General features: G+C 40.5%; 1 protein-coding gene across 1 annotated transcript in view; it reads left to right on the forward strand.

Annotated features, from left to right (window-relative positions):
- FAT2 (FAT atypical cadherin 2) overlaps window positions 1-18,095 on the forward strand; it is a 152,833-nt gene that overhangs the window by 56,124 nt on the left and 78,614 nt on the right. Inside the window, exon 3 of the mRNA XM_042453782.1 lies at window positions 214-528. Within this exon, the coding sequence (XP_042309716.1) occupies window positions 214-528 (315 nt within the window). The remainder of the gene's footprint in view (window positions 1-213; window positions 529-18,095) is intronic.

Consider the following 18,095-nt stretch of genomic DNA (forward strand, 5'->3'; position numbering starts at 1 on the left):
AAGGGAGATTTCAGGGCACATTGATGCCCAAGAGCACCACACTGGGGACCCCTGAACTAGTGGAAAATAACCATTGTTTAAAGACAGATAATAGACCAGATCTGTGCAGGAGAACAAGCATTGTTTTCTATAAGTTTTGGTCCAAGCTGGGGGCAAAGTGCCTCATCATGTCACTGACTGCATAGAATTTTTATTTTATTTTATTTCTCTTAGGTACAATTTTTACAACAAGGCCACTAGACAGAGAATCCAACTCTCATTACTGGCTGACAGTGCTAGCTGTTGATTTAGGATCAGTCCCTCTGTCTTCTGTGGTTGAAATTTACATTGAAGTCACCGACGTAAATGACAATCCACCCCAGATGTCCAGTCCTGTCTTTTATTCCTCTGTTATGGAGAATTCACGGGCCAATACCTCCATCCTTCAGGTTGAAGCCACTGATCCAGATTCTGGTTCCCAAGGGAAGCTGACTTTCCACATCGTCAATGGAAATCATCAAGATTTTTTTGCCATTAATCCTGAAACCGGTAAGGAATGAATAAATGCAGATTGCATGTTTGTTAGTTTTTAACTTCCTAATGATTGGTGAGGTGCTTCAGGGAGTACATGCTGGTCTTTAATGCCCACTATTTCCAAATTATATTTCAAAATATAATCCCAGGGAAAGATAGAGACACAGGGATGACAGTGAGTTTAGATTGCCTGGAAGAAGTGAATGGGCTTTGTTCTGACTTTGCAGATTTGAGCAGAAAAAAACATGAAGGCCCCATACAGATTGCCAAAATAAAGCTGCTTCGGGTTACTTTGGAGTTAGGCTGATTAAATGATGTATGCATCCTAAGAGTCTGGAATCTGTGCCAAAGCTGTGCTCCAGTCCTTAGGACTGGATCGTGGCTTTGGCACGGCTCCCAGAGTCTGAGGACGCATGCAACATTTAAACAGCATACCTCCAAAGTGACCCGAAGCAGCTTTATTTTGGCCTGTCTGTATGGGGCCTGTGTCTATAATTTAAACCGGGGTGGGCAACTATGGAAGGCTGGGGAATGCATTAGCCTGCTCTGCAATCTTGGATGGCCACACACACCACCATACTCTCTCCTACACAAAACAAACAAAAATGTTTGCCCTTGAACACTCTCTAGGGAACATGAACATATTCTCATCATCATCTTGGGGCTTTCCTGGACCATTTTGAAACAAAATATATATTTTTAAAATAGCAAAAATTATTTTGATCCCAGCCAGGTCCAGGCTTACTAGCTGATAATAGCTGCCTATGAAATCTGGTCTGTGATAAACTCATCATACTTTTAAGTCTTCACTTCATCAAATTGCAGACGTGCATGTGGAAGCTAACCTGCCATCTTCTTATGAGGCTGTATGAGTTCAATTGTTTTGTGTGAAGCTTATTGGAAATTAGATCTAACTGTATAAAACCCACACCTGAAGTTAACGTTTGAGTGCCTTAGAGAAATATCTAGAATAGCAGGATCCTTTGAAATATTTAAGCTTGAGTGACTAAAGTGGTATAGTCCTCCCCAGTGCTCCTGTGTGACTTTACTACCAGACATATGGCATATGGAGACACTGATTTAACAGTGCTCTCATGTAATATTCATGCCCAGCATTATCATTGGAAACAGATACTGTAGTGTTAATTGTTTTTAGACAGATGGAGAGGAGACTGCAGAATAAATATAGTATGAAAGGTTTCATAGAACTTCCTATCATTTGATTTAACAATAAATAATAGAGTAAAAATAATTCCTGGTAGAATCACACAACATGTCTTTCTTCCATACAAGCGTTCTCCATTATGTTATAAATGCAGACAACTAATGCCAGAGTGAAAACTTACCTAGATTGCTCAGCACACAGATTGAAAGTCCTGGATACTATTGTTGTTATTAGTTAGTTAGTTAGTTAGTTACTGTTGTTGTTGTGCATCTTCAAGTTGTTTTTGAGTTATGGCAACCCTAAAGCAAGTATCACAGGGGTTTCTTGGCAAAATTTGTTCATAGGGGGTTTGCCTTTGCTTTCCTCTGAGGATTTGAGGGTGTGAGTTGCCCAAGGTCACCCAGAGGATTTCCATGGCTAACTGGGGATCAAACCCTGGTCTTGTGGAGTCATAGCAGGGATGTAGCCAAGGGGGGGAGGTTCTTGGGGTCCGGACCCCCCTTCCATTAAATAAAATAAAATGTGTGTGCTGCTGCACTGACGCACCCAAGCCCCATTATAATGGTGGCACTTAGTCTGGACCCCTCCCCCCCCCCACACACACACACTTCCCAAAATCCTGGCTACGTCCCTGGTCATAGTCAAACACTCAAATCACTACACCATTTTGGCTCTCCCTGGATACAGTGCAAGTGGTGAAAAAGTAAAAATTAAAATACTACAGTTCACTGAATTAAGTTTGAAACAATAGTTCCTGGCCAATACTTTTGATAGAGTCAAACATGGTTCCTGTGTCCCTGTAGGAACTATTTCCAGTCTCTGCTCAATAGCCATCCATTCAGGTTGATCCTTCAAAAAATGTGTCCTGTTGCATGAACTTGAATGGAGGTATAGAAGTTTGAGAACCCCTTCGTTCATATTCAATTCAAGCAAGTATCAACACTAGCAAAATCCCCCTTTGTCTTTTCAGTTTCTGTAAAACCTTAGCTATGTTTATCACTTCCCTTGTTTCTGTCAGTTTTAGCAAAAGAGGTATCAACTTAGCTTTCCTCTGCCTTTTGCATTCATTATATCCATGTCAACTCTAGCTTAGGTAACATACCCTTTGATATTGTTAAAATCCAAGCAGTATTTAGTGTAAATTGTCTCTCACAAGTAGTATTTTGGGTGTGGTATTGTGCCAGTCTGGAAGCAAAATGTTCCTGTGCAGAGGCTATAATCCTGCATGTACTTGCCTACAAGTAACTCCCTCTGGATTTGGTGGTATTATTTCTGAGTGGACATGCTTGAGTCTTTGCTTTAGATGATTCAGTAATATACACTTGGGCATCATGCACTGGACAATGTCACTAAAATGAACTAGGTTTGGGCTGTGACAGGTAGGGTTGCCAGATTGAAAACTGGAGAGGACCCCTGTACTTTCAACCATTATGCAGAAGAGGGAATTTCAACAGGTGTTGCTTGTCATGCAGCCAGGTAACAAGCAGCATGTACTGAAATTCCCTTTCTACACAACTGTTTTGTATAGGAGCTCTCTCTACCTTTCACTCTGATATCCCTAACTGGACAGGTATGTTTCAGAGACTTAGCCATTGTAGTCTGGAATATCTGTATGCAAAGGGATCTTGTAGCACCTTTGAGACCAACAGAGAAGAAGAAGTTGTATCATATGCTTTCATACACTTGGGCTACTTCCTCACATGCATGGAGTGAACTGGTGTCCAGGAAGGACCTTTATAATCAGACTGTATGAATAGCCATAGAAATACAAAAACTTGTGGGTATGGCAATGAGGTGGCAAGTTCAGTTTTAACTATGGTAGTTAAGGGACAAAGGCAGAAGCCCAGAGTGGGTGGATGTCCATATGAATGGTGGAGGGAGTTTTGGAATGTGATGTGTGCAGGCTGGGAACCAGAAAGGCAATATGATAAACTGGCCCAGAGAATGCTCATGAGGCTGGGGTGGTAAGTAGATCATTCTAATCTCTAAAAACACATGCTACAACTTCTTTTTCATAGTTAATCTCAAAATGCTAGAAGATCCCTTTCCATGCTGGGTTGGTATATATTATGAATCTATGGGATTTATCACACAGAGCTCCAAACATTGCGCTTCCGTCACCCAAACATCATCAAAATGGGGTGGAAGCATCACCAGTGTAATCATGCCTGGTGCTTCTAAAGTGAAACAGATGAGTTATCACTATGGAATCGTCAGTGGAAAAGCCCTTTTCTTATTATTAATGGATTAATCTGTTAATAAGAAAAGGGCTGATTCCATGGTGATTCCATAGCAATAATGCTTCCGTTCCACTTCAGAAGCGCTTGTGGCATGATCACACTGGTGATGCTTCCACCCCATTTGATGATGTTTGGGCGACGGAAGTGCCGCATGTGATAAACTCCTATGCGATGTTCACATTAGTCTTAGGTGGAATCTGAATGCAACAGGTTGATTGTAAGATGTAAAATTCACTTTCTGGATTTGAATTCTTGTACATCAACTAAGTAAAGACATACAGACTCCAGGCCATGCTTCATTATAGTTTTCAGGGCTTGAAATGTTACGTTTGGGGACTACAAGACCCAGTTTTTGAGCCTACTCCCAGAATCTTTCAGCCACCTCTAACCTGCTTAGAGATTGTAGAAATTTTATCCAAGAAAGTAACATTATCAGGCTTTGTAGTTCAAAAATGTATCTCTCAGCTGGTGCATGACTGAGCAGATGCCAAGGCACAAACTATTTAGGGGCCCATGAATATCACTAACAACATTTAATTTGACTTAATTTTACTTATTACTTATAGCTGTGGAACTTCTTGGTGAGGAACCCCCTACAGAGGAAGGCTAGACTCTTCCCCTCCCTGTTTTCTTTCTGCCAGCAGGCAAAGAGTGGCCTTTCTATTTAGGCAAGACTTTGGGAGTTCAACTGAGTTGTTTTAAAACAGGCTTTGGATCAAGGCAGGTTCTATTTTATTTTATTTTTCTTTGCTGATGAGTTTTTAATTGCTTTTTAAGTTGTCTTACATTTTAATTAATCTTTTTTGGGGGGGCTTTTAACTCTGTTTATTTGATTTTTATCTTCACCATGGTGCCATTTTGACTACATAAAGATTATGAATTTGCTATAACTGTATAGGGTGTGTGCGTGTACATTTACCCATAAAGATAAGGTGTATATATACCTAGAGAGACAAATATTTATAATGAGTTGTTTTTTGCCAGCTGGGATAAAAGGAACAATCCTGAAATGGTTAGCAATGACTGTGTTCTGTGATCCTGGCAAACATGTTAGCAGATCTGTAAAGAGATGAACGTTGTATTCACTGAAGAATATTGGATTATAGACTTTTGTGTTGCAACTGAAAGAGTTGGGTTTCCACCCTTTACTCCTGCATCAAGTCTCTGCATGCTGGGGTTGTTCAAGAACTTAATCCACTCTTTTTTATTGCTAAGTTTACATTATATTTACATTACGTTCCTTGGAATTAAGAATCAAAGAAATGTTCCAGAGAGATGCATGTTTAGGAATATAACCTTCTTTCCAGTAACTTCCAGTAAACTTGAAAAAGTCATTTTATTGAACTAGAACTCTCAGAATCTCCCAGTATGCAACAATAGCTCATGTTAGGTTCATTTAGATTCATTTCTCCATTTAGATTCATTTTAATGACATTCTTGTACCTGTTTTTTTATCAGCAGAGGTTACTGTTTGCAAAGTATATTTCTTCATGCTGAATTGTTGGAATTTCAGTCTTGGCTACTGTAGCTACCTATTTTGTCAAAATATTTGAAGACCTGGGGAAGATGAATTACAATCTTAAATTTACATAAGTTTACATGTTAAACAATATAAAAATGTATAACAACATAAAATAACTTCTAAAATTAAAATCAAACCTCTAGTCCAGCACACTAAAACCAAGCCATCAATGCTGCCTTCAAATAGCTGAATTATAAGTCAAGCTTTAAACTGGTGCTGAAATGAGCCCATGTTTGCATCAGTAGGATATCCAAGGGGAAAGCATTCCAGAATGGAGACACTACAGCTGGAAAGTCTGTGTCCTGCATCTTCACATTACTCTACTACTCCCAACAATGGGGAACGATAGAGAGCATACCTAATAGATCCTAATGACTTGACACATATTTAAGTGGAGAGGTAATCCCTCACACATTGAGGTCTCAACATGCTTCAAAAGTCATCACCAACAGCTTTAACTGGGAGCATAACTATACCAGCTGCGAGTGTGACTTAAAATCTGTGTAATGTGGTTTCTGATAGCAGTCAAGCTGCCTCCTTTCTCATTAACTGCAAATTCCATGTCACCCTCAAGGGCAACCCCAGTAATTCCCCAGTAAGAAGGCAAAATTGTCAGTACCTGAACTACTGTAGCCACATGGCTATAGGAGCCTTAGCTGACCTAGACCTCATGTCTTTTGGCTGACTGCCTGTATTGTAATTTGACTGTCAGAAAAATAACAGTTTTGGGCACCTGAAAGATTGAAAAAAATATTTGGCATAAGGTTTCATGGGTTGTAACAAATATGCATCTGATGAACTGGGCTGCAATCTATAAAAATCTGGGCCAAGTATAATGTGTTAGTTTTTTTTAAGGAGACTCCTTGTTTGTTTCTGGTAGTTTCTCAGGTGCCTAGGTTAGATCAGTGGCCTTAGCTTGGATAAATTACTCCATGATTTATTAAAGATGTAAAATTCAAAGACATAGCTGTATTAGTCTGGAAAATCAGTATGCACCTTTGAGACTATCAGTTAGTCTGGAAAATTGCTACCCAACCACTGGAATAATGAGACCAGACACAAGATGTATGGGATAAAACAGGACCATTTAGTGACCTATTTATTAAATTCTTAACGGAACTGCAACTAATACCTTAACAAAGACCAAGTGAGAGAGAAGCTGCATCCGGTGTTTTACCATAGACCACCTCTTCAGCTTACAAGCACGATAACACCTGAGCCCTCAATGACAGTCCAAAGGTTGGGTTGCTCATTGGGCCGCTCGCATAAGGAAGTCCAACAAGAAGTTCCCCTTCCTAATCTGCAAAGATTATAGTCGGGGTATTCCTTCAAGCCAGACACAAGGTCCATTTCTTTCTGTCACCTTCCAGGTTGCAAGGCCCGCAGAGGTGTTTCCAGAAATTTTCCTAACACCCAGTATGGTGTCCAAGGTGCTCACCATGATCAAATCCAAAATTCATGCCAAAAGCAATATTAATCAATCCAATCAGAATTAAACTTCTTTTAAGCCAAATCAATATTATTTAGACACCACCCAAGCCAGTTTCCCATGATGCCATTGGAAACAGTATGGGGTAGGCAAAAAACTCGTGGAAAAGGGGGGAAATTCCTACCCGGCCCATAGGTGACCAAGTAAACTTCACACTACTCCAGCAGCGGGTGGGTGGGTTGCTGAATTCCTTCGGAACAAAGCTGCTTGGGGGCGACGTGCCAATCCTGCCTCCCCCGTCCTCAGCAGCCAGTATGCCATAGCAACCATGCCATGACATGTTTTAAAGCACTGGTCTCAACTAGTGGGAGGGCAGCAAAAGGTCCATCTCATCTCCACAGCCTACAACGTGGAGGGGGTGAGATGGCCATTGTAGCACCTCTGAGACTAAAGAAAGGAAAGAACGTAGCAAGAGCTTTCTTAGACTTGAGCCTACTTCCACAGATGCATCTGAGGAAATAGGCTCAAGTCTATGAAAAGCTCATACAGTGCACCCATGTTTTATGTGGGGGATCCATTCCAGACCCCTGCCCCCCCCCATGTAAAACAAAAACTGCATATGCTCAATCCCCGTGCTTGCGGCGGCACACATACCATTGTTTCTTCCAGTGCATGGCGCCGGAAGAAGCAGCACTGTACTATCAACTTCTTTCTTTCAGTAAGGTGCTAAAAGACCTTTGGAGGTGGAAACCTTCCAGATATGTAGGGTGGTGGGATATTTTTCAAATGCTTAGGTTAAAAAAAAATAGAAATTTTTGGAAAACTGAAAGCAATTCAACATTAACCCCTCTTTACAGATAACAAGTCATTTTATTAATTTAGGAACATACAATTCATTATGTATAGCTTTGTTTGGCATAAAAGTATCATATCTGATATACTGAAAGTGGACTTTATTCAGATTAAAATTACAAATTGAATTTATTTATTTTTTTAAAATTATATTTTGATACAAAAGCTCTGAATTGTAAGCAACATCTGAGCTGAAAGTAACTACTGTGGTTTTGCAGCCTGAGGAACAGGTCAGAAATATGCAATAAAAACATCAACATTAGTAAAGCAGACATAATTATTTTGTTTGCAACAACAGGAATGGAAATGATTTGATACTGTAAGTAGTATTACATAAACATATTAATATTGCATAGCTTGAGAAATTATTTTGGAGTAGTAAATATGACTATCTTGTTTTAAATCTTTTGTTCTGAATTCTAAAAGAAAATATTCCATAATCCTTTTTTCCCCAGTTCTTCTAGGGAAAGGTGTTTTAGAAGAAAACTCCATAAAACGACCCCCCCCTCTCAGTTTTTTACTAGCTTTTCCCCAGGCCTTCATATTTCTATAGCTGACTGAGTCTAATGTTTGATTATTTCTTGCTCACTAGATGTACTCATTTTTACCCTTGAGTTCAGCATTAATATTTTTACTTTTAGCTAATTTGTTTAGCTAATGGGGGAGGGGGAAATCCACTAAGGAATAGTTCAGAGTTGTTGTTTGGATAAAGGGAATGACAGACAGATAATCCAATTGCGTTACCTTGGAGAATGCCCATAATAATGAATCGAGCATACGATCAAATTGTGGCTTGTTTGCAATCCAAATATGTTGGATCAGTGTAGAATCATAAAATTATAGCATCGGAAGAGACCATAAGCGCCCTTCTGCCCAACCCCTTGCTTTGTAGGAATACAGTACATAATCAAAGTACTCCTGACAGAGAGTCATTCAGCCTCTGTTTTAAAACCTCTAAAGAAGGAGTCTCCACCATTCTCCAGGGGAGTGTATCCACTGTCAAACAGCTCTTACTGTCAGGAGGCTCTTCCTAATGTTTCAGTGGAATGCTTTTTCCTGTAGCTTGAATCCATTGCCCCACTTGAATCCATTGCCCCGTATCCTAGTTTCTGGAGCACCAGAAAACAAGTTTGCTCCTTTTTCAATATGACATCCTTTCAAATATTTAAACATAACTGTCATATTCTCCCTTAACCTTCTCTTCTTCAGGCTAAACATACCATCTCCCTAAGCCACTCCTCATAGGACATGGTTTCCAGACCCTTCACCATTTTGTTCACTCTCCTCTGGACATGCTCCAGCTTGCCAACAAGTATAGACATATTTGCGCTGGGTTTTTCAGGAATTAAGTAATGAGCCACTCAAGTTATTGATTAACTTGAACAATGGCCCAAAGAAAGGAGAGCCCAAATGCATCTAAAGTGCCCAGTCCTCCAGTAATGTCCTTTTTGTTTTTTTAAACAGATAGCACAACTCTTACATTAATCCTACAACTTAAGTATCATAAGTGAAATCATGGAAAAGAGAGCTAGGACTTTTATCTGGGGATCTCTGACCTTACCCAGCTTGCCCTTTCTTGAGTTGGGTTTCATGATCTGCATCTCTTGGGGTCCTGTCACACTACACAAGCATAGCACTATGATTTCACTGTAACTGCCATGGCAACATCCTGTGCAATCCTGGAGCTTGTAGTTTGATTTGGAGGTACTAGGGAAGTTCTCTGAATGAAAATTTTAAATTGCCTCCCCAAATTGCATATCCCAGGATTCCATGGCCATAACAGATAGTTGAATAATAGCACTATAACAGCTTCCTGACAGTTTAACATTTAAACAATCCCAATCTTTTAAAAGCAAAAGTGGACTTCTGAGGTCTCCCAGGTTTGTTTCTCCACCCCATTCCATGTTTTTAGAAGTCTTTGTGGCCTAGTTGCAGAACACTGGACCCAGGGCTGCCAAAACTGCCTGCCTCTGACCAAACCTTTCCCTATTACTTATTATTATTAACTTCTTTGTTTGAAAGCTTGTTGCACTCATCCCTCCATATTTGTGGCTTTGATATTTGTGGATTTGATTATTCATGAATTTCATTAATATGTTCTCTCTAGGAATATCTAGGTCTTCCAGTGCAATGGTCAGCTTTAAAAGATGCGCTGAAAGACCTAGTGATTCCTAGAGAGAATACTCTGTTGGGCACTTGTAGCTCCTCCACCTCGGTTCTATGATCAGTGTCTGTTGGACGTACACCACAGAGTTGCACTGGAGGACCTAGAGATTCCTAGAGAGGTATCCTCTCAGGTAAAAACATGGCATTTTTGTTATTTGCATTTTTTCCATATTCACAGTGGTCTTGTGCTCCTAACCCTAACGAATATGGAGGGACAAGTGTATATCACTCTTCATCCTAGAGATTTCAGGGCAGTTAATGGCAACTAAGAAAGAAATGTTTGTGCTTTTTATATCATGTTTGTATAAGGAACATAGATGAGGCCCTATGTATGTACAGCACATAGAGTTCAGAAGGAACAGGCAGCAGTTGCACAATTTTTAAACCCTTAGAGTGCACAGACTATTTTACAATAGTGGTCCACTTTATGACCCACTCAGGTCATAAGGTTACTTTGCAAATGTGACATTTCGTGTGGAGAGGAGAGATTGGACAGAGTGCCAGAAAAGTACTATCCCATGTGGCTAGGGCAATCGACTGAGAACTTCATTTAACTTTTTCTGTCCCAGTTTGGCAGGGATAGTCCTAATTGATCTCTCACTATTTCAGCTGCTTTTAAATTTTTCTCTCCTCCTCCAGATTTCACTCTTTGTTCTTAGCTTACTCCCTTTGCTTCAGCTAAGTTCAAAGTGTCATGTAGTTTGCCTTCAACTCAGCAGCGAGGAGAGGGCAGAAACATGTGCTTCCCTGTAGGCTCTAGCAAAGGCAAACTACTGCAGTTTCTCCTAGCTTGGATTTTCTTCCTCATTAATAACTTTTGCTGTCTTGACCACTCTCTGATGTCACATGTGTCCCTGTGTCCATGTGTGCAATGTTGTTTTGTTGTTGTGTGCCTTCAGGTCATTTCAGAATTACAGCGCCCCTAAAGTGAATCTGTCACAGGGTTTCTTGGCAGAATTTGTTCAGAAGGAGTTTGTCTTTGTAGCATACGTCTATTCCTCCATCACATATATAGTAATCCAGATTACTCTTCTAAGTTCCAGATGGGAATCTTGAGGATCTCCTGATGTTTGGACTGCATCCTGCAGCATCCCTACCTAGCCAATGGTGAGGAATGCTAGAAGCTGCAAACCAACAGCATCTGGAGGACCACATGATTCCCATCTGTGTTTTAACTGAATCATTTCCAGACTGAAACACTCAACTACAAACAACAGCAATAATACCATTTAACACAAACAACAGCAATAACACCATTTAACACAATATGCAGAAATGCCATATAGCTCCCTCTTCCATATTTGAATGACATCTGAATAGGACTTGATGAGGATCAATAGCTACTTTAGAAGAGTAGTGATGCAGTGTACATTTCTAAATACTTGTCATAGTAACACTTTACATTTTGAAGTGTGTAAACATCATAGAAATAAACATATAAAATGTGAAGTGTAATGAAGAAACCTTTACTAACCTTTTTCAAAAAGAAAAAAAAAACCCAACCATCCCTTTCTTGAAGTAGCATAAGAAAAATATAAGTAAATAAGTTTCTTTGGGTGATATTACCCCATTTGCAATCTGTATTTTTCCCCTTCATTTGTAAAATAGATGGCAACAAATAAACTATCTATATATCTGTATCTATGAGCACATTCCCACAGGAGGAATAACATGCTTCCTTATTCGGCTCTGCTCCGCTAAACAAATTGATTCCAAAAGGCCCCCCCCCCCATTCCCACTATGAAAAGGGGGCCTGTTTGGAATCAATTTTTTCCGTTGGCACACTTTTCGTTCCCATTGGGGAAGACGGAGCAGTCCTTCAGCCAGCCTGCTTCTCCCAGAGCTGGCGGGACTTCTGGTGCTGCTGCCAGGCCTCTTCTGCTTTTCTGGGGCTGGTGGCACTTGCGGGGTTTTCAGCACAGTATTGGGCAAGCGGCGGCAAAGTGGCAGCAATGTCGGAAGCCCCGCCAGCCCTGGTGGAAGCTATGGAGGCCCTGCAGCAGGGCAGGAGGCTCCGCCAGCACCGGGAAGCATGGACGGAAAGAGGGAAAGGAAAGGAGGAAAGTAGGAAGGAAGGGAGCCGAAAGGAGGAGGAGGATGATGGGAGATTATTTTTTTTAAAGCAAAACTAATAGCTAAACCAGTAGAATGGCCGAGCAACTACTCGCCTTTGCAAGTAGCTGCTTTGCCAATCTATCAATTTTGTGATTAGTTTTAATTTTTTTCAAAAAAAACGACCCAAAATGGTGGCACTGGGTGTGTGTGACATCTCTAGGGATGGATGACACACACCCTTCTGCCATTTGCCCTCCCCTCTAAAATAATCTATCCCGATCTGGTGTTCCCACTTAGTGGATGCAAGTTGGGATCGATTCTTAGCAGAAGAACTGCTAAAAAGCGGCTACCAAAATACCCCAGGTTTTTGGCATTTGCCCTGCTTTTTTTCCACTGGAGTTGATCAAATGAGTATCAGAATCAATTTCCAGTGGGAACCAGGGGTACATAAATCGATTCATGAATCAGAGCTTTTCGTAGTGGGAATGATCTCAATGTCACTATATATTCTAATTAGTAATTTCTTAATTTTCATCCCTTTTCTGTGCATTTCCTGAGATTTGCTGCTGGAACCCATGCGAACAAACATGTGAGTCTTGGCAGAAGCAAAAATACCACAGTTGTATTTTGGAATTAGTGTAATTAACCATTAACCACAATTGCTCTTAGATCTCATTACAGAGTGTTTAACAGACCTTGTGTTTGTGTCTGAAGCATAGGACTCACATCTCAGGGCTGCTCAACCAGGTTGCTCCCTATAACCAACAAGTTGTATAGTCAGTGAAAGAAACTATTAAAAGCAAAATTTCAGAAATATTGGTAAAATCAGCTAGAAAATGACAGCTTCATGTCATTGCTGAAGTAATAAGGGACAGTGACACATTATGGAAGGATCCACAAAAGTCGACCAAGTCTTTTCTACAAATAACCTTCTACAGTAGTTTGTTTTAAATCATTCTGTTTTCTCCAACATCCAGGTTCTGAAACTATCAATAACCCAAACAAGGGAGAAAAAATTAAACCAATTGTGAGAAGACACAGGAAATCCAAATGACCAAGAGTGAAACACAAAAACACCTAGCTGTATTTGTGCTGGCCCCCAAATTGCATAGACGTAAAAACAGGCGCTTGTGATTTGCTCATTTGTGTTGTTTTGAAAGTTAAAAAAAGTAATGACCTGGGGGAATTTCTGGAGAAGGATTGGTGTGTTATACGAAGAAACACTTGAATCTCCCCTAAAAATGCCCCGGGCTTCCTCCTGCCCCACACATGCTAGACATCAAGTCTACAATGTAGTTGTTATATGATTTCTTTTTATAACTTGATTTCTATTCAGATTGTCTTCCAGTAAAATAATAATAATAATGTTGGAATAATGCATCTACACTCCCAGTTTACTCATTCTGCATTTTCTCTTTTAAATAAACACAAACACACAGTTTGCTTTGTGTTTGTCTGTCAGCACTGGTACTTTAACATTGAGTAAAAGAAACCACCATACTAAATTAGAAGAAAGAGCCCTATTGGCTAAGGGCAAAAACCTAATTGTCTTCAATGTGAAGTCGAAGACTTTCATGGCCAGCATCCATAGTTTTTTTGTGGGTTTTTCAGGCTATATGGCCATGTTCTAGAAGATTTTCTTCCTGACGTTTTGCCAGCATGTTTTAACGTCAGGAAGAAAATCTTCTAGAACATGGCCACATAGCCTGAAAAACCCACAAAAAACTAATTGTCTTCCTTTGTATTTTTCATTAATTTTGTCTTCGCATCCAGAAGACTAAAAATATTTTAAGAAGCTTCCCTTGGGCAAAAGTTTTGTTTCTATGAATGAATTACTACATGTTGTTTATATATCTTCTGTTCCATTATTATACATCCCCACTTATGTAAAACCAGCTTAAGATGCCTGTTCTCTGTACATGTCTCCTTTCAACAGGCTGATTTAATTGGAGTCACTTAAAAACTGTGGGCTGCTTAAAACATTCCATTATAGCATTAGATTGTTTTAAAGGTGGCAGTTTCAATGCTGAGCATTCCTGACATGCATTATGAATTCATAAAGATTACTTGTGAGTAAGCCTTAAAAGAAACTGGAACATAGCAATAATAATTGATTTCTCATTTGTTCTTCCTATTTTTAATTTTTCCAGTGTAGTAAAATAATTCAGACTGAAAGAATTCCCCTCTCTGAGTCCCATAGATATTTTACAACAGAACAGGTGAAGTTTGATTAGGGCTGCTGTCACATTGCAAAAAGGAAGCAGTTTGACACCACTTTAAATTCCATGGGTCAGAGTTGTGGAATTCTGAGATTTGTAGTTTCATGGGACACCAAGACCCTCTAACAGGGAAGGCTAAATATCTCACAAAACTACAAACCCCAGAATTCCATAGCATTGAGACATGGCAGTCAAAGTGATGTCAGAAGCTTTATTTCTTCAGTGTGGGTGCATCCTAAGCTGAGAATTGGTTAAGAAAAATGGAATGTTATAATGCAATGTTTTAAGCAGCCTGCCGCAACTAAACAACTACAAATAAAGCTAGCAGTCCTATTGGGAGTTTGAGATGGGCATGGGATTGCAATGCTCAGGTAGCATCACATGAAAGAGCTGTAGAACAATGGAAAGCAAAAGGTACGAATAAAAGCTAATCATTTATTATGAAAAACAATAATATCTGTGCCTGGTGGAAACTTTTCTCTCATTGCAAGAAGCATCCCAATTTGGATCAGGAGCACAACAGAAACAAAAACAGTAAAGTTCTTTCCCAATCAACTTGGCCCCCATTCTTCCAGTGACTTTCTCTTCCCTATGATTTTATGATTCTGTGATTCCCTCTCCCTGTCTGAGGACAAAAAGGAAATCAGGTACAAGAGGCTAAAGATGTGAGTGTCATTGTCTTGGTTATTTCTCACATGGTGAACATTATTTGCCAAACCAGTACCTGTCGATGTTTTAGAATACTGCTTTTATTATCCCTAGCCAGAATTACCATCTTTGCTGAGGTGATGAGTTCTAATACATCTGGAGGGCACTCTTCTGAGGAGAGTAATGAATGGGCAAAGGAGGGGCATTGAGGCATCAGCTCTGCCTTGAACTTTTTGAAGAAAGAATATGTGTGTGGGGAAAGGTGGAGCTTGCAACCTCAGTCCAAGCTACGTGCCCGCATTTTGCATACTTGGAACATCTGTAAAGGGCTCACATCAACAGGTATCTCTCATCCATTAGGTCTCTCTATTCAGCATGAGTCATGGCCTAATGTTTAGGCTACAAGTTAGCAAAGATCTCTGGGCTGTACTTCAGAGACCAGATGCTTAAGTGTTTTGCCTGAAGCCTTCTTCATTGCCATGAATAGGGATATATGCAAACATTCTTTTATAGTTTCGTTGTTGCCCTTGGGATCTTCTGTTCATACTTAGATGGAGGATGGAAAAAAACAAACAGCACACCAGATATTGCTCTACACCAAGACCATTAAGTTCAGCTTGTTATAACATATTGCTGTCTTCAGTTTTAAATGCAATTTATGATGAGATTCAAAGCCAAACAGACCTAATCCCTGTGAGGCAGAAGGAAAGGAACAAGTAGTGACTGATAACTAGAGCCTTGTTCCAAATACTTACATCACAGTCCCTGGAGCTATATAGTTTGTGCCATTTGCCATGGATTTTTCTTCTGCCTATAGCAGTTCTCCATAACTTGTGACCTGCCAAGCCAAACTCAGTCCACCAGCCAGAAATTATAGTAACCAGCTAGTTCCTCAGTAATTTATTTTTTTAACCATGCCAGGATAGCAGTAAAAATAAGAGGTCTGTGTAACCTCTGGCAGGCTGGCTGCCATACATGGCTATTGGCCATTTAGTTGGTCAAAGGTTGCTCTGGCCTGGCGTATAAGGGTGGGGAAAGATTACAATTATAGAACTGCTACTTCTAGAACTGGGACCCTCACCAGCATACATTGATGAGGATTCACTCAGCAGCTTGTGCTGGTGTAACCAAGGCTTAAGCCAGACTAAGCACTTTTTCAGACATTGCACAAGGAGTCCTCATGCAACTGGCCCCACCCCCCCAATTGTGTAGATGTATCCAGAGTTTAAGGCAGGCCCCTGTGGTCAGGAAGTGCTGCTTCTTCCCCAAGCTGTGCAATGGTAACTGGACAGTATCAGGGCCAGCTTTGCAGCCCAAGTAAAAATAGGCTACAGGGATACGCCCAGGCACTGTCCAGCAGCTGTTTCACAAATGAGGAAGAAGGAACCACCATTGTCCTTTGAATTTCCAGCACAAGGCATTGGGCATGATGAGTATTAGACAGAGCTTGGACATTTAGGGACTGTGCAGACTGGCCATTAAGGCTAGCCTGGGGCGTAGTTGTGGCGTGGTGTCCATTGAACACATGCCCTGACTTCAGCCTCATGGCGGTGTGACACCATGCACCGCTCCACACAGTGCGCAGCATCACAGCACTCCTATGGTGCTGTGTTTAGAGCACCAAAGGAGTACTTTAAAGCCATAGCGCTGCGATCGCATCCTTTCCAGGGCGCAAAAAGGAGCTGCTTTTTGCAGCACCTTTTTGCACCCTGGAAAAGCCAGATCAGGGCCATGGCTTGTTGCCACAGCCCCAATATAGGGAAGATGGAGGCGGCTGCAGGCCGCCTCTTCAGAGACAGTCTGCACAGCCCCCAAGTTACTAGAGTAATTATCCTTGCAGATTTCAAAGTAAGTTACACTTACAGCTTCAGAGATACTGTCCAGGGTGTTGTACCTGGTGGGTGGTATAGTGAGGCACTTCTCTAAGTCCTTTAAAATTCAGCTGAAACCTAGAGTGGATTCACCATCTATTGATACGGAAGTCACAAGTGACACCATTGGGCTAAAAAAGGTGATGAGCCCATGGTTATTAAGTGGATTTCATGGCTCACTGGGACACTGGGAACTTGAACTCCGATCTGCCAAGCCCCAGTCCATCACTAGTACACCACTTGGGCTCTTTTTCTTTGATTCCCATTTTTGCTCCACTGGCAGCATGATTGGTAGGGGTGGTCATCAAAATAACTTTGTGTCAACAAATTGTTAGGAACTGTCTGTACATCTTTGAAAGGACATTTAAGCACAAACCAAAAGTACTGTATGCAATTGGAGCAGGTATCATCTGGCTTTCCAGCTGGAAAAAAATCCTGTTTAGACCAAGTGTGGCAGACATGTAGCTGTTGCTGGATTGCAGCGGCTAGTATTCCACAACATTGGCAATGCTAGCTGTGGCATCTGAGTTTCTGGAGGAACACCTGATTCCCATCTCTATAATCCTACATTAAGGGTGGTAATACTTGATTTTTCGACATTTCAGTGGATGTTGAAAACAATGAAATATGTTTTCATCCCATAGCTTTTTATCCTGCAATGGTGGGAAACTGTGCAACTTTCCCATGAAATGTGCACAGCTTTTGCCTAGAAATCTATTTAGTATTTTGGAATTCACACAGCTTCTCCCAAGAACTGTGCAGCCTTTGGCACAGAAAGTAAATTGCACAACATTAAAATTGTGGGGTTTACAACAGCAACTAAAATAACACTAAAATAACTAAAATAACAGTGCCTATTTTTTGTGTGTGCAAGATACCTGGATTTTGCACAAGATTTTTTTGTGTACATTTTTTGTTGTGCAAAGGTTGCTGCTTTTGAGCAATATTTTTGTTATGTATAATTGCTGTTTTTTATGTGGTAATTGTGCGCATGCACATACACACAAACATATATAGCTGCAGCCTCAGTTGGCCCAAGTTTCTTTTACTGCTGCACAACAGTTGGGTTGTGCAGCATTTAGACCAGCAAGGACTGCAGCCATAAGGTCAAATCCTTCACCACATTTGTATGGGGTATAGCACACAATTTAGTCTTTCATTTTGTGTATTTTTCCCAGATAATGGAGAAAAACAATGTAACCAAGTGTCTTTTCTTTCGCTTTTCTGTGCATAATAAAAAGACAGCAAAGTCTAGGTTTTTACTTCAAAGCTGCAGTTTGTCAACTCTCGTGCAATTCTCAAAAAGTGCACAGTTTATAGCGTTTTTCGGATCAGATTCTGTTGTGCTGGGAAGAAAATAACAATTTCTTGCAATTTGAGTGAATTTCAACATACTGTCTTCCTTCCTGCTGTTT

The sequence above is a fragment of the Sceloporus undulatus genome, chromosome 2 (assembly GCF_019175285.1).
Source record: "Sceloporus undulatus isolate JIND9_A2432 ecotype Alabama chromosome 2, SceUnd_v1.1, whole genome shotgun sequence".
NCBI lineage: Eukaryota > Metazoa > Chordata > Lepidosauria > Squamata > Phrynosomatidae > Sceloporus > Sceloporus undulatus.